The sequence below is a fragment of the Schistocerca americana genome, chromosome 1 (assembly GCF_021461395.2).
Source record: "Schistocerca americana isolate TAMUIC-IGC-003095 chromosome 1, iqSchAmer2.1, whole genome shotgun sequence".
In the NCBI taxonomy this organism is placed as follows: Eukaryota; Metazoa; Arthropoda; class Insecta; order Orthoptera; family Acrididae; genus Schistocerca; species Schistocerca americana.
Window position 1 is genome coordinate 253,537,666 of NC_060119.1, and position 22,708 is coordinate 253,560,373.

The following is a 22,708-nucleotide window of genomic DNA, read 5'->3' on the forward strand; positions in this document are numbered from 1 at the left end:
ATGCTTCCATCCAAGATCAAAGCAGGCTATGGAGTTATCAAAGTCCGACTGTGCATTCTGATCCCGATGCAGTGTTATCAGTGTCATTGTTTGAACCGTACTCAAACACCCTGTCGACACCTGGCCAAAAGTGTAACCTATGGTAGGTATGCTGCCTCCTCCCCACTGTATCAACTGCAGTGGTGACCATATCACCTTCTCTTGAGATTGTCCCGTGTACTGCAATGGGCAGGCTGCGCAGGAGATCTGGATAAAGGAGTAAATGCCTTATTCAGTCGCTTGCAAGTTATTGGATAGTTGCAAACCCTGTGTTCTACCATCTGGCACTTACAGTACTGTTCCTGCTACATCTTGCTCCATGAAGGACATGACCACGCAGAGGTGTGACCTCAAACTCAACACTGTGGTTGTGAAATTGCCAAGTTTCATGGTGCCATCCGTGTCTTCTCGTCCAGCTGTGCAACAAGCCACAAAACTTTCACCTCGCAGGGCAGAGTCACCTGCTACACAACTGGCAGACCAAAAAAGACAGAAGGAATACTGCCACAAAGATTTCCTACATCCCTCCAGCCAGCAAACATATGAGCCTTCCTCTGCCCACCGGAAAGGCTCCAAGAAGTCAAGCAAAGGCAAATGGTCTTCTCCTTCATCGCCGCAGAGATCCTCTTTGCTACGTGATACCCTCACCTGGCTGACCTCCGCATTGCTGGTGCTCACTACCAACCATTTTTCTACCCTGGACTCCACATATAGATAGAGGGAGAACAGTGGTGCCTCTGTAGATCTCATGGATCAGGATCTTCCAACCTCTGCACCCTGTAGCAGAGAGTTTGAAGGCTGGCATTCGGCAGCCGCAGAGGTGGCACCCCTTCATTTTCTCCCTCCTCCCCTTTCCTCGTCATGACTCTCCCTCATTTGCAGCCTTAGATTCAACAAGGAGGAATTATGGCTGCTATTGGAAGGCAACATCCACTTGTTCTGTGCCTCCAGGAAATAAAATTGCATCCTCATGACCACTTTGACCTCTTGCATTTCTTTCCGGTCTGCTTTGACCTTCCCCCGAGGATGGCATTCTATCTCATGGGGGAACCATGCTGCTCATGTGGGATGATGTTCATAGTCAGCCCATCTCCCTTACTGCCTGCCTTCAAGCCATTGAAGTTTGCCTTTTCGTTCCTCACTTGACCTTTTTCCCTTTGAACTGTTACACCCCTCCCTCATTTGATGTCACCAGGGCAGACTTTCTTGAACTTATTGGGCAGCTACCTCATCCCTTTCCGCTGCTCGGTGACTTAAATGCACACCATCCCATTTGGGGTTCTCTCAGAACCTGTCAGAGAGGTGCCCTCCTGGCTGATCTTGTCAGTCAACTAAACCACCTCTGCCTTAACAGAGGAGCACCCATGTTCCTTTCAGACTCAACACACACCTATTCTCATTTGGACCTCTCCTGCATTTCCCAACTTGCGCGTCATCCCAAGTGGTCCGTTCTCTCTGATGCATACTCGAGCGACCATTTTCCGTATGCTCTCTGTTTGCTTACTCCTACCCCACTGATGTCCACACCCAAATGGCAGCTTTACTCCTCCCTCATGACCTTTGATGGACAACATTTTCCCAGTTGTGATGACCAGGTAGAATATCTCACAAACGTTATCCTTATTACCACAGGACGTTCCATTCCTCGCAGTTCCTCTTTACCACACTCTGTCCCGGTCCCTTGATGAACTGAGGCGTGTCACAATGCAATTCATGCCCGGAGACATGTTCTCTGTGTTTTTAACCATCATCCTATGATGGCAAACTGCATTCATTGTAAACAGTTGCGTGCACATTGTCGTGGCATTCTTCTGGATATCAAAAAAGCTAGTTGGATTTCATTCACCAGTTATTTTACCAGTTCCACTCCCTCTTCCGTCATGTCGGTTAACCTCCGACGACTCTCTGGGGCCAAGATCCATTCCCCAGTTTCCAGTTTGACAGTGGAAGACAGTGTCAATGTGGACCCTATAGCTATTTCCAACACCTTGGGCCTCTGCATTGCAGAGATTTGGAGCTCCTCCCCTGGTCCCCCCCCCCCCCCCCCACCCCCACCCCCCGTCACCCTGCCTTCCTCCATCGGAAACAAGTGGAGACGGCTTGGTCAATACCCTTCTCTTGCAGGAAAGCACTATCTGTTTCGTATGTACAACCGCATCTGGGCAGAGGGCGTGTTTCCCGGAGGCTGACGTGAAGCCAGTGTCATACCCACACTTAAGCCCGGTAAGGAAAAACACCTTCCTACTAGCTACCACCCCAGTTCTCTCACCAGCTGCATTTGTAAGGTGATGGAATGTATGAATCGAGCCCATCTGGTATGGTGGCTCGCGTCTCGCAATTCACTAAATACTGCCTAGTGTGGATTCTGAGAGCATCGTTCTGCAGTTGAACATTTAATCACTTTCTCCACCCATGTCATGAACGGTTTTCTGTAGAAATCCCAGACTGTGGCAGTATTTTTCGATTTGGAGAAAGCCTACAATCCCTGCTGCTGGACTTCTATCCGCCATATTCTCTACATGTGGGGCTTCCCTGGCTGCATGCCCCATTTCCTTCAGGAATTTTTAAAATCTATTTGCAAGTTATGCATGGGTTTTGCCTTGTTGGACACCTTTATCCTGGAAAATGATGTGCCTCAGGGTTCCGTCATGGGCGTCATCCTCTTTGCTGTTGCCATTAACCCTATAATGGCATATCTCCTGCCAGGCATCTCCGGCTCCCTTTCTGTTCTCCATGGACTTGTCTCATTGAGTGGCTTCTTCAGCAAAGTCTCGATCGTCTTTACTCATGTAGCATGAACAATGGCTTTTGTTTTTCTACTGACAAGACCGTTTGTATGAATTTCTGGCGGTGCAATAGGTTTCTTCCACCGTCTTTGTATCTTGGGTCTGTTCATCTCCCATTTGTTGAAGCTACAAAATTCCTGGGGCTCATGCTTGATAGGAAACTTTCGTGGTCCTCCCTTGTTTCTTACTTGGCAGCCCACTGTATGCGGTCCCTCAGTGTCCTGTGTGTCCTCAGTGGTACTTCCTGGGGAGCAGATCAAACCACCCTCCACCATTTGAAACTAGATAATGGGTGTTTCGTTTGTGCATCTGCATGTTCGCCCCTCTTATGATGTCTCAATACTATCCACCATTGTGGCATCATTTTGGCCACTGGCACTTTTTACACTAGCCCAGTTGAGAGTCTGTATGCAGAAGTTGCCGAACTACTGCTGTCATACCGATGCGATATTCTTCTCAGCTGATACGCATGCCATTCGTCTGCCATGCCCGGCCACCCATCCTATGCCCTCTTCTTCCATGATTCCTTTGATTGCCAGTATGGGGTGCGTCTCTCTTCTCTGTTACCTCCTGGAGATTGCTTTCGGCTCTTGCTGTGGCAGCTTAACTTCACACTACCTGCCACTTTCCAATGGGTGTGAAGCCTTCATCACCTCAGCTTCAGCCTGTTTTCTCCACAGTCTTTTGCTTCCTAAGGATACTACTCCAGCCTCACTCTATCACCTTTGGTTTCATGACATTCGCACGGAACTTCACAATAGTACCTTTTTGTACACTGACGGTTCTTCGACTGACCATAGTGTCAGATGTGCCTTCTTCATTGGCAGATGTATTTTGGTATCGGCTTCCGAAACACTGCTCAGTCTTTACTGCAAATCTCTTTGCCCTGTATCAGACCATGCAGTACATCTAACAACACAGGCTTTTGAATTGCTTCATCTGCTCTGACTCCCTCGGTGCCCTTCAAAGACTTGTGTGCTGTACACAGTCCACCCCTTAGTGGAACAGGTCTAAGAAAGCTGTCATCTGCATGCTTTTGATGGAGCCACTGTGGTGTTTATGTGAGTTCCTTGTCATGTCAGCCTGACAGGAAATGAGGCTAATGTCACTGCTGCCAAGGCTGCAGTTCTTGTACCTCAGCCCGCTAATTCTTACATTCCCTCCGATATCTGTGGTGCCGTCTGTCAGCAGGTGGTGTCACTTTGGCGTCATCACTGGTCGTCCCTTCTTGGGAACAAGCTCCAGGTTATTCAGCCTCTCCCAGTGGCTTGGCCTACCTCCTCTTAGCCCTCTTGCCGTGAGGAAATGATTCTAGCTAGGTTGTGTATCGGGCACTATCTTTTTAACCATTGCCATTTGTTAGTGGTGCTCTCCCACCAGTTTGTGCTTATTCTCCTCAGCCTTTGATGATCCACCGTTTCCTGATGAAATGCTCTTTTTGTTAACCACTTACATTCTCATTTGTGTTTGCTGTCTAAGTTATCAGCTATTGCAGCGAATGATGTGCAGGCTGCCGACTGCATTTTACTTTTTATCCATTGTAGCAATATGGTGAAGGACATTTAATTTTTAGTTCAGGACCTCCATTTCTCTATGGCATATTTCATAGACGTTTCTCCATATCCTTGTTTTTAGCGGTCTTCTTTTCTGTCAATTGAGATTAATGTGTTGTCATTTTTAACTCCTCTCTTTGTCTTCATCTCTACAGTTATGATCTTGGTGCATATGACCCTAGTTGTTTTTACGCCCTAAAAACAAAACAAAAACAGGTCAACACAGTGAGAGATATTTGTATTTGAACAGCAGTCAAAACTGAGCTTTTTGGTTAATTTAAGTGCGTTGTCGTGCCACCTCAATTTATCATCAATCTGAATGTCCTGAAACTTCATACGTAGAATTTTGTCCATTATATAACCATTGGCCTAGGTCATTTTGATTTGTTTTAAAATGCATAAAATAAGGTTATAAAATTGTAAGATAGAATTGCTGGCCAGTATTTACTTTGGAGGCAAAAATTCAGGATTGCTGATGCACATAAAATTACATACACTGGAGTAACTTTCAGATTTAGTAGTTCCTTCTTCAGAAAGAACAGAGGGATACGTTGAGAAAAGTTAAAGGAGGACAGGATGCTCAGACCCCAGGATGAGAGGGCCCAACTGTTGTGAAGACAAGGGGAAACACGTTGCTGTGATGTGATGATAACAGCGTATCCTGGAGCTTATGATCTGATTATTGTATCTTGCTGTAACTAAAGTTCTTTTGTTAGTGGGTCCACTTTTGACACATCTACCGTTTAGTGAAAATAAGCTTCAGACAAACTTCTGATTTCTCTATGTTTGCATTCTGGACTCTTGATTGTAAGCAAACACAATTTTATTATATATTCTTTTCTTATTCCATAACGAGTTCAATCACAAATAAAAATAGCTACAGATGAGAATAATGTAAGACTTCAGTTTGAATATTTTTTATTTATTTTTTTATTTTTATTTTTTATTTTTATTTTTTTATTTTTTATTTAGTAAACTGTGTGTTAAAATAGAGAACGATCGCCTTCCCAGTTTTATGTATGTAAAAAGTCACTCAGGTGCTGTGTTAATGCAAATGACAAGTATGTTTCTTTGAAGAGGACACAGCTGAAATCCCTTACCATCCTTCTGCAATATGTACTTGTAATCAATGTTTAATGATCTAGCTCTCAACGATATGTTAAATACCTTAATGTTTCTTGTTTGATGTTACACTTCTATTTTCTGGAAGGTAATGGTTCCAAGATCCCTGAAGCTGCATGTAGGATGATTGAATAGAGCTGGTTCCTCCTGAAGCACTAGGAACTTAATTAGAAAGTCCATCAGAAACACTATTTGAGGTATAGCTGAATTCAGTCAATATCCGTTGGAGCTTTTGAGTGCAGTGTTGGTAGGTGCAACAGGAGCCTAGAGTCCATGCAGCTGGGCTCTTGCTAGATCACGTGTCTGCAGTGTACCAGTATGGCATTCATAACCCGTGTTCCTATGACCTTGGTCACAGTGGGAAGTTGTCGTATTCTGACAAGTGATGTGCTGATGAATATACACTATGTTCCCGTGACTGTGAATCCAGTCATTCTAATAACTTGAATGTGAGCCATCTATAAATAGGTGTAGTTTAGGAGTGTAGGTTAGTATTTGTTCACTGAAGTGGAAGATACTTCCTCAGCTGAAGAGAGATCATGGTATGACTGTTTGCATTTAGCACAATATGTTTCATCTTGTTTGTTGCAAGTTTATGATGAGTATTCTCTATTTAAAGAAAGGGTGCAACACAGTGACAACATTTCAGTGCAATCTGTAATAGGCCTACTTATTTCCATTTTGCATTCCATCTGGGTTCATTGGTTACAAAGAAAACAAACACCACTAACTTTCATTTAATCAACTGAAACATTATTACAAACTTAGTGTTCAAGAAGAAAACTAACTCCCAGTGGTGGTGGCGGCGGCGGCGGCGGCGGCGGCGGCGGCAGCAAGTGCTGAAGTGCTGAAGTGGGCAAATCACATTGAATTCTGTCCACTTTGTAATGTTGCCTCATGCATTATTTTCTCTCAGCTAGTTGTATGTAACCTCTCTGAACAAAAAATTAAGTCGCTCAGTACACAAGCACAGATGAATCGTTAAGCCTTTATAGATGGTGCAATGATAGTCCCATGCCCAACTGCATGCACATTGTATCTACGTGAACATATGGAAATAGCAGTTAATGAGATATTTGTCTTTTAAGTGAGTATTGCACATAAACATTAGTAAATTTAAGAACATCTCAGAGTGGGAAATAGAGGCAATTGTGTTTGGCATTATCCATGGCTATATGCTGTGTGAAGTTGCTGAATTTGTTGGTGTTTATGGCGAACTGTTAAATGTGTGTGCAAGCAGTGTTGTAACGCACTTGGTCACGAAACGCAGTGTCAGAATTGGGATTGGAAAAAGATCCTGGCGGAGAGGGACTGGAGGTGCATTTCTTGGTTTATGAATCAAAATCACTTCCGAACCCAACTGGCATTGCTACAGGCAGTGACTGAAAGTCCATTCCCACCTGTCAGTGAGAGAACATTGCAACAGGAATTGCATGCAGTGAACGTTTGGAGTAGGTCACCTCACTAGAGACCATTGCTCACAGAGGCCATAAAGCTCTGCATCTTCTATGGGCTGGAAATCATCGAACTTGGACAGCAGCCAACTGGCAGATTTAATGTGGTCCAATGAATCATAGTTTGCCTATATTCAGATGGCACGGTGCATTGAAGGCCAAATGAAGTATTTCGTCCTGAATGTATGCATGGTCAGGTTCAAGCTGGAGGTGAGTCTGTGGTGGTTCGAGGGTATTTTTCTTATAATGAATTGTGGCCTACTCACTGAGGTGACCACTAACATGAACTAGCATGTTTGTTTAAACATTCTGAATGATTAGGTGTTGCCTTTCAGTCAACATTTATATGGTGAGTATGCTATTGATACCCACATCTTTCAAGACGGCAGCAGCACTGGAAGAAACTGTGACTGGTTTTCTGAACATTCCGCCACACTATTACATCTCAATTGCCCTGCAAAATCAGCTGAATTGAACACCATATAAAATCTGTGAGATGTATTGTTGGAACGGTGGCTAAAATGCCGACATCACTATCCCTGCAATTTGGTAGAATTGCACAATCAGATCCTCAGTGTGTGGCTTAACCTGGATCTGACATATCTGCACAACCTTTTGGACTCACTTCCTAACTGAATCTAGGCAGTTGTCAAGTCCAGTGGCAGAATTAAATGGTATTAAATGATGCTTGCAATAAATTCTCTAGGAATTACTAATTTTTTGTCTATTGGGCTTATAATCTGTTAATGTATGACACATGGAAGTGTAAGTGCATCTTATATTTTCAGAGGACCAATTCTATTCTAAGGATCTATTCTTTTTCTGTGAGACCATGCTGTACAATGATGTGAATGTGGTTGTTGAAAAAGTATTCCCCTTTTATGTATCCTCCCACAAGGGCCAGCTATTGAAAGGGGGTGAATAACAGTTCACATACTTGTTTAAAAATGAAATGTCATCATGTGAAAATTTCCTGACAAGAGGAGGAGCCTTTTGTCAGAACTGAAACACAGCTGCTAGTGTGTGCTATTTACTTTCATGCGCTACGGACAATGCATCCAGAAATGTTTAACTAATGCACAAACTTGAGACACTATATACAAACCACAGAAAAATGTAGCTATTTAGTTTGGGTGCCCCAGGTTGTTCAACAATGTGTACCAAATGTGGAGTTAAAATACTACACAATTCCACAGTATCAGTCTCCCACAAAGGTGTAACATACAATCATGGAAAAAAAATGCAACCCCAAAAAATATTTAATGTAGATTAAAGAAATTTCAGAAATATGTATTTAAGTGATTAACATTGCAAATTTAATGTAAGCATGAGGTGAGCCACTGGAAATGTGGAATGCTAATACATTAATAACCTGTGTAAATGCCAGAATGGTGAAGCAACCATGCATGCATTGTGTTGTACATTTGCCATTTTGGGATGGAGTTCCACGCCTGTGGCACTTGGTCGGTCAACACCGAGATGGTTAATGCTGGTCATGGACATGCTGAAGTTGTTGTCCGATAATGTCCCATATGTGCTCGATTGGAGACAGCTCTGGTGATCGAGCAGGCCGAGGCGACACGTCCACTCTGTAGAGCACGTTGGTTTACAACAGCAGTATGTGGGCGAGCATAATCCTGTTCGAAAACATCCACTGGTATGCTGTTCGTGAAAGAGAGCACAGCATGTTGAATTACCAGATTGACATTCATATGTGCAATCAGGGTGCATAGGATAACCAGGAGTGTTCCTGCTCTCATACAAAATTGTAGCTCAGGCTGTAGCTCGAGGTGAAGGTTCAGTGTTTTTAGGCTTCAGACAGGTCGGTTGCTGGCTCTCAACTGGCCGCCTACTAACCAACATATTGCCATTACTGGCACCCAGGAATAACCAGTTTTCATCACAAAACATAACAGCCCTCCACATTACCCTCCAATGAGCTCTTCATTGACCTCACTGAAGTGGCAAATGGTGGTGGTTTTAGGTCAGTGGAATGCACGCAACAGGGCTTCTGGCTTGGAGCTGTCCTCGAAGTAACTGATTTGGAGCAGCTGGTTATGTACCAGTGGTACCAACAGCTGCTTAGATCACTGCTGCAGATGCAGTACAATGCACCAGAGCCGTATGCTGAGCGTGATGGTCTTCCCCCTGTGTAGTGTCACGTGGCTGTTCAGAGTCTGGTCTTCTTGTGAGTGTACCTTCCTGTGACCACCACTGCCAACGGTCACACACATTGGCTACATTCCTGCCAAGTGTTTCTGCAGTATCGTGGAAGCCACATCCAGCTTCTCATAGCCCTATTACGTGACGTCGTTCAAACTCGGAGGTGTTGATTACGGCGTTTTTGTCGCCATAAAGGCATTATTGACGAACATCAACTCACCGTGTCTAATTTCAGAATTAACTAATGATTACAATTGTTACAGCGTGTATTTGAAGCAAACCTGATTGTATCCTCACGATAGTGCTACAGGCATCACCCTAATGTGACTGGTGCAAAATTTGAATAGACATCATATTTCAGATGTAGAAACACACAAACCAACTTTAGTTCCTTTTTTTCCATCGTTGAAGTTTAGTCAGTGCTTCTTGTGTACATTTCATTACCATTTATGTATGTGTAGATGCACATCCATAATCTGCGAACAACTGTATGGCAGAGGGTACTTAACACTTTCATGGAATATTACTGTTCCTTCCTGTCCCATTTGTGTATGGAGTACAGGAAAAATGAGTGGTTAAATGCATATGTGTGACTGTAATTAGTTTAGTCTTGTCATTGCAATTCCTATGGGAGCTATGTGCAGGGGGATTGTCGTATATTCTTAAATTTGTCACTTAATAATGCTTCTTGGAAGTTTGTAACTAGGCTTTCACAGTATTACTGGCATCTTCAAATCTCGTGTTAATTCAGGGTTTTCACCATTTCCATGACATTCTCCAGTGAGTCAAATGTATCTGTAATCATTTGTGCAGACTTCCTTGTACTCTTATAGTAAATCTTAGTTGACAGCAAAATAGGATTTATTTAGTAACGAGGTCATTCCATGCCAAGTGGTCTACAGCTTCCCGCATGACCGTATGTATTTTGATGAAATTTTGTCTCGACATATACAAATGTGCCTAACAAACTTTACTAAAGTTTCACAATCACCAATTCAATACTTATGGAGATAGTCATTTCCAGAATGAGATTTTCACTCTGCAGCGGAGTGTGCACTGATATGAAACTTCCTGGCAGATTAAAACTGTGTGCCGGACTGAGACTCTAACTCGGGACCTTTGCCTTTCACGGGCAAATGCTCTACCAACTGAGCTACCCAAGCACGACTCACGCCCCATCCTCACAGCTTTACTTCTGCCAGTACCTCGTCTCCTACCTTCCAAACTTTACAGAAGCTCTCCTGCAAACCTTGCAGAACTAGCACTCCTGAAAGAAAAGGTACTGCGGAGACCTGCGGCAATTTTGGGACATACCATCTATGGCAGCATTTTCTAGAAAGAAACAAAACTACACCATCTTGTATAAGTTTGTACACCATCTTGCACTAACTTTTTGCACTCTCTTGCACTATATAATAATAATAAAAAATTCCTGAGAAACTGTTGTATAGATAATTGGAAGCAAATTTGGTTGAAAAAGTAGCTGCTTGAAAAAATGTGAAGATGAGTGTTTTATATCTCCAGAAGTAAGTGCATGATAAACCTGAAACTGTGCACATGATAATTTAACATCGTCAGGTCGTAGAACATAAAATTTCGTTTTCCTTCTGCTTTCCAGTATTTTACAAATTGAGGACAAAGTTGGTGACTTTTGTAAGAATGCCAAAAATGGGTATTTTTAACTCTCTTTTATGGAAAAGTGTTTTTTCAAGCTCTTTTAAACTATTTTCATTAGAAAGGCCATGTTAAAAACCAACTAAAACGTAGATTTGATTTTGCAATGCATGTGTATAAACCCCAAAAATAAAGTGATGAAAACACAGTGAAAATATTGCCATAATCCCCTGGTACACAAATTAAATCATAATTTTTTTATTATGTTTTCCAGTTTTTGATTACTGTCTGAGGAAGATAACATCAAAACTCCTGGTGCATAGGAAATGAGCCCAAGTCAGAAGAACTCGAAAAAATACAGAAAAGAAGCATACTCCAACCAGTTTTACTGCTGCAGTAACTAAAGACTCACACCAGTGATAAATTTCAAAATTTAGCTATGCATTACCAAGGAACTGGAGACTAGGGTAGTGAAAGTGTTGAACAGTTGCAACACTCATTCTATAAACTGCCTTCAGGTTTTACAACATTGTCGCATGTGTAGATTTTGATGAAGTTTGCAACATGTTCTGGAAAAGGCTTCATGCTAATGAAGATTTTGAATGTGTCTTTTTATTTCACTGTGCTGTTGATGTGATAGTTTAGTTCCAGCCTAAAGCATTCTATATTTTGTATTAACATTGTTTGCAATTTATGCAGAACATAAGTGTTCAAATGAAAAAAAAAAGTGTATAAATATGTTGCTATGGTCCATTGTGGCTTAACCACTGCTGCTTTCTTTTAAGGTGAGAAAACCGCCATCTGCATCATCATGGTGGCCATGCACGAAGCTGTGCAGCAGTAGCCGTGTGTGGGTATCTGTACCACAGGATCCCAAGTTTGATAAGATTGATTGTTTCCGTAGGGTCTCAAGCCTGATAATGTGTCCTAGGCCAAAGCTAGAAGAGTTTTCTTTTGTGATCTTAGGTTTATGTTTACTGCAAACAGATTGAATTTTTTGTGGGGTGTCATTAAATTACTGTTGAATATCATAAGGAAAACTAGACTGCCAGCCAGATGCTGTCACTGATGGAGCTGGAATAACTGCAGTAACGTGCTGTTCCAGAATCCAGCACTGTCAGTCTTTCATGGCCAATAAAATGAATTCTTTGGCGATATGTGCGTTACAGAAATTTCAATCCACCACTCTTTTTCATAAATGCATGCAGCCTCTTGTCTTGATTGGAGGTCTGATTTTTCATGGACTTCCTTCACTGCAGTCACTAATTTTGACCAGAAAAGATGGTGCATCATTCCAAACATTACAGACCTAAATCATTGTTCCATCAGTTGGCAAACACTGATGATTTTGTAGTTTGTGCTAGAGTATGACCATGTTTAGCTCGCCCAGCTAGCTGCACGGTCTGACACGCTACTTCCTGAGCGGGAAGGCATGCCGGTCCCCGGCACGAATCTGCACGGCGAATTAGTGTCGAGGTCCAGTGTGCCGGCCAGCCTGTGGGTGGCTTTTAAGGCGGTTTTCCTCCTCCCTCAGCGAATGCAGGCTAGTTCCCCTTATTCCGTCTCAGTTATGCTACGTCGATGATAGCTGCGCAAACACTGTCTCCATGTACACATACACCATAATTACTCTACCACACAAATATGTGGGATTACAGTTGTCTGGTATGAGATGTTCCCGTGAAGGAGGGGGTGGGGGGGGGGGGGGGGGGGGGTGTGCAAAAATTGCAGCTGGTAAAAGGAAATCCAGCTCATTTTCGTAAGTTATTGTATGTGCATGATGCTGTTGTTGACAAAGACTTCATGTTATTCACACATTTTACTATCCCTTAAGGAAGAATTTGAGCAATGTTCTCAAGATCTGCTGGCATTACAAAATGATTTTGATCTGTTCTCCTCTCCATATTCAGCAAACATTGAAGAGATTTGTCCTGAACAAAAACTAGAAATTATTAACCTGCAGTGTGACAGAGAACGCACAGACAAATGTCAGTACATGAAAAACATCTTGGAATTCAATAGACATATCACTCTGGATAGATTTCTTCATTTTTGCAAACAGGTGGCTACAATATTAATCACTGTTCTGTTCCATGTACGCTTGTGAACAATTGTTCTCTGCAATGAAAAGTAAGAAGATGCACCTGAGAAACTCACTGTCTGATCGCAATCTAAACTGTGCTCTGTGTCTACAATGCACAAGAAGAATTACTCTGGACACAGAAGCAATTGTTCAGGGGGGAGGGGTAAACAAACACTGAGAATCTCACACTTCAAGTACATCATTTTTGTATAACAGCTCATGAAGTAATTGAAGAAAAATGTAGAAGTATATGTTAATATCATAATGTGGCACATGTGCACTTTTGTTTATTTATTTCATCAGTAGCAATAATATTTCATATAGTGATTTCCATGCAACTGGTCGTGGATTTAAATTGACTGACAAACATGTGACGGCAGCTGTTGTGTCCCACACTTGGCTCTCCATTTGACTCTACACTCTCCACTTTGTGCCAATATTGAGGGTACCGTGCTTGCTCTGTGAGCACATTTTGTATGAAGCCCTGCTTTAGATTCAAACTTTAATATTAGGCAATGTAATGACAGCTTGACAGACGCCAAATTTTTGTTCCTATTTCTTCAGTTAATTCATGCAAGCCATTTGCTGCTTGACTGAAGTGTCCTAATCAGTATGGATCCATTGCTTAACACAATAATTTCCTGTGGCTCATTCTGTATGAAATGTTAGCAACAACAGATGCTACAGTTTTTGTTCTAGAATGCTTTTCACAGTGGTATAGTATGCATTCTTTAAATGGCATATTGCAAACTTCCATGCCGAAAAGTTGACGTGATTGTGTCAGATTATTAGACACACGAAAATAAGACTGTCCTTATTATTATATTTTCTTTACTCTTTCATTTTTATAAAAAAAGGAGTTTTATAGAGCTGAACATGATAGACATGTATGAAAAACATAAATACTTTTTTGTTTAAAAAGTAAAAAAAATACTTTCTTGTTTCTTAAAGATCTCTATATTACTCTTTTTACAGATTTTTCTGGGTTTTACAGTTCCAGCTCTCATCATTTTCATTAGGACTTCTGATTTTACTTCCCCATAAATTACTATGCTCAATCTGTGATAAACATCACAAGGCTCTGGAGGTGATCCCAACAGAGGAGTCAAAATGTCGGTTGTTAGAAGAAATATGATGTGGCCTAACAACCCAGAAGATTTTAAATTCATTACCATACATTTGTGAAACATAATAGAAGTATTGGATTTAATTTGAGTATGAGCTGAATATGGGGGTATTTTAATTGCAGCTTTACCTTGTCATTATTTTTGTGGCCTTAAACTGTCACGTTGGGAAACGAAATCTAATTTTTAGGCAGTTTTGAACAGGATCTTTTTTTTTGTAGTTTAAGAATTTGCAGAAAACAGCCGCCTGGGGTAGTCGCACGGTCTGAGGTGCCTTGTCACGGTCCGCTCGGCTCCCCCCTGTTGGAGGTTCGAGTCCTCCCTCGGGCATGGGTGTGTGTGTTGTCCTTAGCTTAAGCTAGTTTAAGTTAGATTAAGTAGTGTGTGAGCTTAGGGACTGATGATCTCAGCAGTTTGATCCCATAAGACCTTACCACAAATTTCCAATTTTGCAGAAAATACTTTTTTGAGAATGAAATTTTATATTCTAAAAAATCGTGGTGATATGTTATTGCATGCAAAGTTTACAATTTATCACACACTTATTTCCAGAGCTATAACAAATCAAACTTCACTTTTTTTTCAAGTGGTAATGGTTTTGGATGACTTGAGTTAGTTATGTGTATGAAAATCTTGCATGAAATCTTTTTTATTGTTCTGTGCAAGAGAGTGCAAAAAGTTGTACAAGATGGCCCGAGCACATACTGCCGGAGATATTTCTAAAAAAGTTGCCATAAGCACAGGGGTACATTGTTGAATGCTGCACTATCAAACAAGGACTGTATCTCTCAAAGTATTAATTTGCTGAAAATAAAACTTTACCAATGTTCATTGGAAACTTATGCAAGTGATAACATACAGTTACATAAAAATTCATTATGGTCAGACTAGAACTTTTCCGAAGTTAGGCCACGTGGCATGGAAGGGACATCTATGTTCAACGTTAAACAATTTACAGTAGTGTTGACAATTTCTGAGTAACCATATAGCAATTTTCTTCCAAATCATTTTGATCAAATTTTCTGTTCTTGATTTTTATTTTACTCATTTACAGTATTTCATGGGTTATTTCCACGAAAAAATGGCTAGTAAATCCACACCAACTGCTGTCCTTCATACAGTCATAAAAGCATTTGGTGACTTCTCCAAGGCTTGCGAATCCCGCTGGTCGTCAGAAGATGTAGAATATGCCTTTTGTTTTATTTTGCAGTGTGCTGAGGGTATATGTTTAGAGTAAGTATCCTTTGAAATATTTACTTCTGTTACTGTTAATTTGCAATGTACACTGTAGGGTTACTTGATAAAAATTGTAAATTTAGTTCTGTAAATGTAATTGTAATGTAAAACATGTCAGTTGAAAAAAAGTTGCATAGTACGCAGTTGATTAATGTAAGAGTGTTTACAGAATTTCTATAATGCTTGTCAAAAAACTAGACAGGTCAGCAGCACATTACATTCTTATTCTGTTGCAGATATCTGTTAATTTCGGATATTAGAAAAACAGTCCAGGGAAAAAGATCAGAAATCAGTAATTTTTGTCTAAAATATAATGGCTACCTTCTAAAAGGAGATTCTTCTCTACTCATAAAGAATAGAAACCAGTGTTACAACTAACTCACAAAAAAGAGTCATGTTTCAGCCTGTGAAAAAAGTTGCAAACGTAAAAAAAGGAATGTTTACAGATACATGCACTGCTTACATTATCATGAAAAGATGTTCTTTCAAGATTAAAAAAAAAAAAAAAAAAAATACTGTTGGAGACGTGAAATTATTTTGTCTGTGTAACAAAAAATGTTGTAACAGATAAATTTGTATTATTTTAGACATTGTGGAAATTACCAGGATAAATTTTCATGGAAATGATGACATTAATTGTGGGAACACAACAGATATTCGTTACAAAATGTCAGCTGACAACAAAATTTGTGAGTGATTCAGGGCATGTGAAATCAGGTAGTGCAAACCGTGATACTTTATGTGACAGCTTGCTTTACGAGGAAGAAGAGTATGGCATTACTTACAAAAAAAATTATATTCACAACACATTGAATTGAATTGTAAGTGATAAACTGTACATGGAACTGCAGTATTGCAGAATAACGGGACAAAATGCAAACATGAAGAATTAAAGTAATTTTAGTGTGTAAATGTGACTTCACCAACAATTCAATGATTCCTTTACCTAAAACAGTGTTGAATTGCGTGAAAACAACTTTGTAGCACATTGAAACTAAACAAAATACACAGTAGTGGGGGAAAAATAGTGTGGTAATGTAGCAATACACATAAGCATAGATTAAAAAAAGAATGTCATTAAGGTTTCTTACATACCTGTATTTTTTTCCCTATATTACTGATTAAAGCTCACAGTTGATGCTTTCTCTCAGTTGTATTAAAATTGGTTGCATCACTGCATTCTGAATGCAATGAGTGAATAGCTTCTTTCCCACTTCTTCTGTATGTTCTGTGTTGACAAGCTGGAAGGTTATATTGCTCCCCACAGCCTAACTGTGTAAACTGCTCTGGTCTCCATTCTCCCCACTCACCAAAGTGTCTAGTGTACATGAAGGGGGAGGGGGGGGGAATCAGGAAATGAAGACTCATGACAGTCTCAGCTACTTTCAAGACCAGAAGAAATTTGACGGACTTCACCCTGTAAATCTCTCCTCTACCTATGCCTCAGTTATGTCTTCCCCTCCTCATCCTTCCCCCATACCCCCACGCTGCCCCTCTTCCATTTCCTCACCCTCGGCGGCTCCTGTTACTTCCCCTCCAGGAACCCCTCCTCCTCCTCCTCCTCCTCCTCCTCCTCCTCCAGGGAAAAGTCCTCTTCTCTGGCTCACACTAGGGATGGGGCTCCATCTCAGAACACCCCTTCCCAGCATTCTCAGAACGGGAAGCTTGCACCCTTGGGCTGGAGGATAGACCCGCTCTCAGAGGGCCCCAAAGCCACTCTGTCCAATCCTGACATCAGTGCCCTTACTGATAATGCCTCCAACTGACCATTTACTCAGATTCGAAACTGCAATCCAACTAGCTTTTACTAGCTGTCGGCACCTTGTTACGGTCTTTTTTGACCTTCATAAGGCATACGATATGGCTTGGCGCCATCGCATTTTTGTTACCCTCTGTGACTGGGATTTTCGTGGCCCTCTTCAGATTTTTATTCGCGATTTTTTTATCCCACCGGCTCTTCCGGGTTCCAGTTGGCACTTCACTCAGCACTCCTCAGATTCAGGAGAATGGTATCCTTCAGGATTCTGTATTAAGTGTTACACTCTCCCTCATAGCCATCAATGAGCTTGTAATCTCTTTTGGCCCTCAGGTTACCCCGCCATCGTATGTTGACTATTTTTGCATCTGGTACAGCTCCCACTCAGTAACATCTGCTGAGTGCCGGCTCCAAGGGGCCATCCAATGGACCTCTGTGTGGGGTGTGTCCCATGGCTTCCAATTTTCTCCCTCCAAAATTTGGGTTACGCATATTTGTCGCCAGTTCATAGTACACCCCCTTACAAACAAGTGGCTGCCCCATATTTACCGCCTGAGGACTACATGGATCTGGAAGCTTAATGCTTTCTGCCTTCTGACCCACACATCTTGGGGTGCAGACGATGCTACTCTTTTCCATCTTTACAGTGCTCTGGTGTTGTCCAGACTAGATTATGGAAGTCAAGTTTATGACTCCTTGCGTTCTGAAAATACTTGATCTTGTTCACTATTACAGGGTGTGTCTGGCTATTGGTGCCTTTCGCAGTAGCCCCGTTGACAGTCTCCTCACAGACAAATATGATGAAACCAACTCCTGGTTTCTTACGCAATTGCCATTTGCAGATTCCCTGACCATCTTGTGTACCCTGTCCTCTTTGCAAGCGAGCGACGTCTCCCTCCTGATCACTGCCCACGGGTGGGATTGCCAGTTGGAATGCATCTCACTTCCCTGTTGGGATCTTCATCTCTGTCTCCATTCACTGAAATGTGCCCTGTGTATTTTCTCTCACCCCCTCCCCCCCTCCCTCCCGGGCGATGCCTAGACCACAGAATAGGACCAATCTACTCCAGAGTCGTAAGGTATCTGTTGCCCCTATGGTCTTACGGTGTCTTGTACATTCCATCCTTGCAGAGTTCCAGGGTCCTACCATTTTCTACACTGATGTTTCTAAGACGATAAATAAAGCGGGATACACTTTCACGTCTCCTACTGGCTTAGAAAACCATTTATTGCCAGAATCATGTAGTGTGTTCACAGCAGAGCTGCTAGCTGTTACCGGAGCTCCCATTTTGTTACTCAGGCCTCCCTCCACAGTGTTTTAATATGTACAGAGTCATTGAGCAGAGTGCTACTCTCATCGTCCTTTAATCTCTGCTATCCATTACCTTCTCTCCTTCCTTCTTTGGCCATGCTGCCTGCTCAGTTCTCTCTCTGTGAGTCCCAAGTTATGTAGGTATCCCAGAGAATGAAAGGGCTGACTGTTTGGCTAGGTAAGCTGATACTCATGCTCCATTCCCTTTCATGACTTCAGCTGTGGATATACAGATCTATGTCAAATCTCTCTCTGCCCGAAAGTAGAATGGCATATGGTACGCTCCTGCTCTCTGTAATAAACTCCGCACAATCGAGGAGACTGCTGTGCTTTGGTGCTCTTCCTTCTGCTTCTCTCAGTAGTAGTCCACTTACTTGGTGCTCTTCCTTCTGCTCCTCTTGGAACGAGTCCACTGCTTTATGCCATTTATGTATTGGTCATACCAGGCTCACCCACTGTGTTCTGTGCAACGAACCACTGCCACAGTATGGTTGTGGAGCCAGACTGATAATATCCCACATATTGATAGAATGTCCCCTTCATGCTAAGTACAGTATTCCTTAACTTAATATTAGCAGATGGTTCACAGATGGTTGAACTGGTCCTCGGTTTCCTCTGTGAAAGTGGTTATTTCCAGATATAAGGTTTTTTTTTCCTCTTGGAGCAGAGGCATGGTGGTTGTGGTTGGGACCTCTCTCACGTTTTCTCAGTCTGGGACTCTGGGACCACTCCCCCATGGAATGATCACTCTTTTTTTCCATTTTTTAGATTTGGTCTACCATTTTATGCCTTTTACTGTGTGTGTGTGTGTGTGTGTGTGTGTGTGTGTGTGTTTTAGCATATTTTATAGTTTATTCCCCTTACTGGATGCATCCACTTTTGGCTGATCTACTTTCTTCTGTGAGTAACTTAGGAATCACAGGACTGATGATCTTGCTGTTTGGCCCCATTAACCCTCTCAATTAATCAATCAATCAATCAATCTCAAAATTTGTCAGGGGGAAAAATGCTAAAATGTGTCTGAAGATCAGGGAAATATCAGGGAATTTTACTTGGGGAAATTGTGGCAACCCTGATGACACAGTGATTTTTAAGATATGTGGAAGCACAGAAGGAATGTAAATGAGAGTAATTATGGCGGTACCTGCTTGTTTTACTGCTTCCGTGCCTCTACTTAAAGAACTGTAAACTGTACTGTGCCAATTGTGTCAGCTATTTTGGAAGGTAAAATTACTGGTATGTACTATTTATCTCCTTATTTGTATCAGCTGCATTTGTTCACATACAAGGGGCGACCAATAAATAAAGTGACACTTTCTTCTTCACCAATTTTAGTTCAAAATGTTGTAATCTTTTTGTGACATCCTTAAACATTTTTGTGTCATTTTATATACACTGCCTGAAGCACCCAGAAGGGGAGAAGGGAACAAAATGAAACTTCTCTGATTGAAACGGTATGTGATGTTATTTCAGTGATTAGAAAATTGAGTTATATTTACAATAAATATGATGTTGCACCTCCTCTGATGTGAATGAGTGCAATAATTTGGTTAGGATGCCGTAAAGCTGTTGTATCCTCTCCTGAGACAAGCTTGCCCACAACTGTTTTGACTAGTCCTTGATATCCTGGATTCTGGCACTGAGATGGAGTTGATATCCAAGCAAGTCCCAAACATTTCCATTGCAGACAGATCAGTGTATCTTGCTGTCCATGGGAATAGCTCACCATCAAGATGACAGTTCATAGATACACATGCCATGTGTGGATGAGCATTGTCCTGTTGAACGGACACCACAGTACTGTTGCAGGAAGAGATAACACGAGAGGACATAGGATGTTTGTGAGATACTGTTGTGCCATCTTAGTTCCCTCAGTCACAACCAACTGTGGCCTGAAGTTATACTTGATGACTCCTCTTCACTCTATGGCACCAGGAGTAATACTGATGTGCCCCCCCTCCCTCCTCCCCCCCCCCCCCCCCAAAAAAAAAAGCACTGAAAGAGAGAGACATCTCCTCAGGTTGCCTAAATACTTGCCAACAATCATCATCCGGTATAATGCTGAACTGCAATTCATCCAGAAAACAGCGTGATGCATGCTTTCTGGTCATGGGCTCATTCCAAACACAACCATTTGTGTTGTGGTGTTAATGGTGATCTACACATGGGATAGTAATAACCTACTCTGGCAGCTGCCGGTTATGACACCTGTTTTCCTTGTAGCATCTGCTGATTGTGTCATCTTTTTCCCTTACTGTTGTACTTTATTCTAAGAATTTTGTAAAACAGAGTATTCCATGCTGTTAGTACTGTTATATAGAATAAATTTTAATTCTTTGAAATGTAACTATGCTTCATAACATTATAGGTATTCAACACAAGAAGATGTATTTCTGCGCATGAAGAGAGTGTGGCATTTACCTCAGTACCTGGAATCATTGGGAAAGCTACTCCTGCAAAAAGAAATCATACATTACTCACAGCAGTTATCACTGGAACACATCACAGTATTACTTATTCAGATTTTTCCACATGCCTATGAGAGCACTACATTTAGCATAATTAAAGCTATGCAGAGCTTTTTCTGCAATTTATCTTTGTCTAAATTGGTGCTGCTGGAAGACTTTATAAATGTAGTAGGTTTGTATAAAGAACATATTTACTCTTACCACTACTGATGGCATTTTTCTGTTGAATTGAAATTGCATTTTGGACAAAGTGTGTCATATGTGACATACAACTTGTTGGTTGGAAACGTTTTATGTTGTAAATTTTCATGATTGTTCTGACTTGACCAGGGAATGCTGAAACAAGTGTGTTGTAATTCTAGTGCAATTTTGTCATGGTGTTCTGAAATTTTTTGCTCATTTACATTAAGTTACTTTGTTAACAAGAAACCAATTTCTAAAAGTTTCCATTAGGCAGATCTTTCAAAGATGGGTAAGAACTACAAAAATGAATTGAATTGGAATTTAAAAAGTAAAAGTTTGAACATGCAGCACACTTGACACGATACTTGTGAGAGACTGTCTTCAAAGTGGAAAATACGCATTACTTACTGGATTAAGATTTAATGTTAGTGGATTATATATCTATGTCCAATCTTTGTGTTTGTCAAAAACGGAATAGTTGGTGATCAGTTAAGTACGCAAAATTTCAACCTATCATTCAACTGTAATTCCACTTTCATTTAAATCATCAAAACTGCAACAAAACTAATGAGAAATGTGGTTAATGGAAGAACTCTGGAATATGTATTAACACTGTAAGAATTTTGTCTGAAAGTATGTGTGATATAGTTTATTATTTTGAGCTTTTCCTCATTACAAAGGCTTACCTCCAACATAATAATTTACTTGGAAATTACCTTACAAAGAATAAACATTCTTAAACTATATTTTCAAAATATTCCTCCAAGTGTTTCAATTTTGTGTGTCCTCTTCCTCTGCGCCCATTCTCCTCATTGTGTGCTGTACATTTTGGAGCCAGGTGGTCATAGGTCATCCTCTTCTTCTTCTTCTTCTCCCCTCCGGTTCCCACTCCAGTATCAATTTTGGTATTCTGGCTTTCTCCATTTGTCGTACATGCCCATACCACTGTAATTTCTTCCTATCCATTACATCGTATATTCTTTCTTTTATTTTCATTCTCCTTATTATTTCAGTGTTCCTTATCTTTTCTTTCCTGGAGATTCTTGCCAGTCTTCTCCAGAAGTCCATCTCTAGAGCTTGTAATTTTTTAATGTGCTTCAGGTTAATTGTCCAGGTCTCCATTCCATACAGAACCACACTCTCTAATATGGATTTGTATATTAATTTTATAGTTCTGCTCATTACATTCCTGCTCCATAAGACTGAGTTAAGCATCCCAATGACCTTCTGTCCACTACTAATTCTTTTATTGATTTCTGACTGATTTTCCCTCGATTTCTAAAATGGATCCCAAATAACAGACAGTGTTTATCTTTTTGATTTTCTTTCCTTCAATGTATAGCTCATCTGAGTCATTAGTCAAGTATTCTGTTTTTTGATAATTAATCTTCAAACCCCAAGTTTGTATGCTGCTGCTAGTTGATTGCACATACAGTTAGCATCCTCCCCATCTTGTGCTACGACTACTTGATCATCAGCAAACAATAAATGATGTAGGCAAACTCCATCTCTTATTTCTAATCCCATACTATTACATTTACAAGACCATGTTCTGAGGCTAATATCTATATAGGTTTTAAATAATGATGGTGACATGGGACAGCCCTGTTAAAGGCCTTTGCTTGTTCTAAATTTCTGTGAAAGCTTATTACCAACTTTCACTTGGCAGATGTTATCTTTATACATCTGTTGTATTATTTTAATCAAGGAAGGGTTTATGTTTGCCATATGTAGTGCTCTCCAAAGTAATTTTCTTGGAACAATATCATACGCTTTTTCTAGATCTATGAAAATTAATCCTATATTTTTTGATTT

The 22,708-nt window shown here is 41.0% G+C and overlaps 1 protein-coding gene across 1 annotated transcript in view; it reads left to right on the plus strand.

Moving 5' to 3' along the window:
• Window positions 1-22,708, plus strand: part of LOC124623192 (DNA-dependent protein kinase catalytic subunit-like) — a 565,210-nt gene that overhangs the window by 89,767 nt on the left and 452,735 nt on the right. Inside the window, exons 7-8 of the mRNA XM_047149022.1 lie at window positions 14,993-15,171; window positions 20,611-20,882. Of these exons, the coding sequence (XP_047004978.1) occupies window positions 14,993-15,171; window positions 20,611-20,882 (451 nt within the window). The remainder of the gene's footprint in view (window positions 1-14,992; window positions 15,172-20,610; window positions 20,883-22,708) is intronic.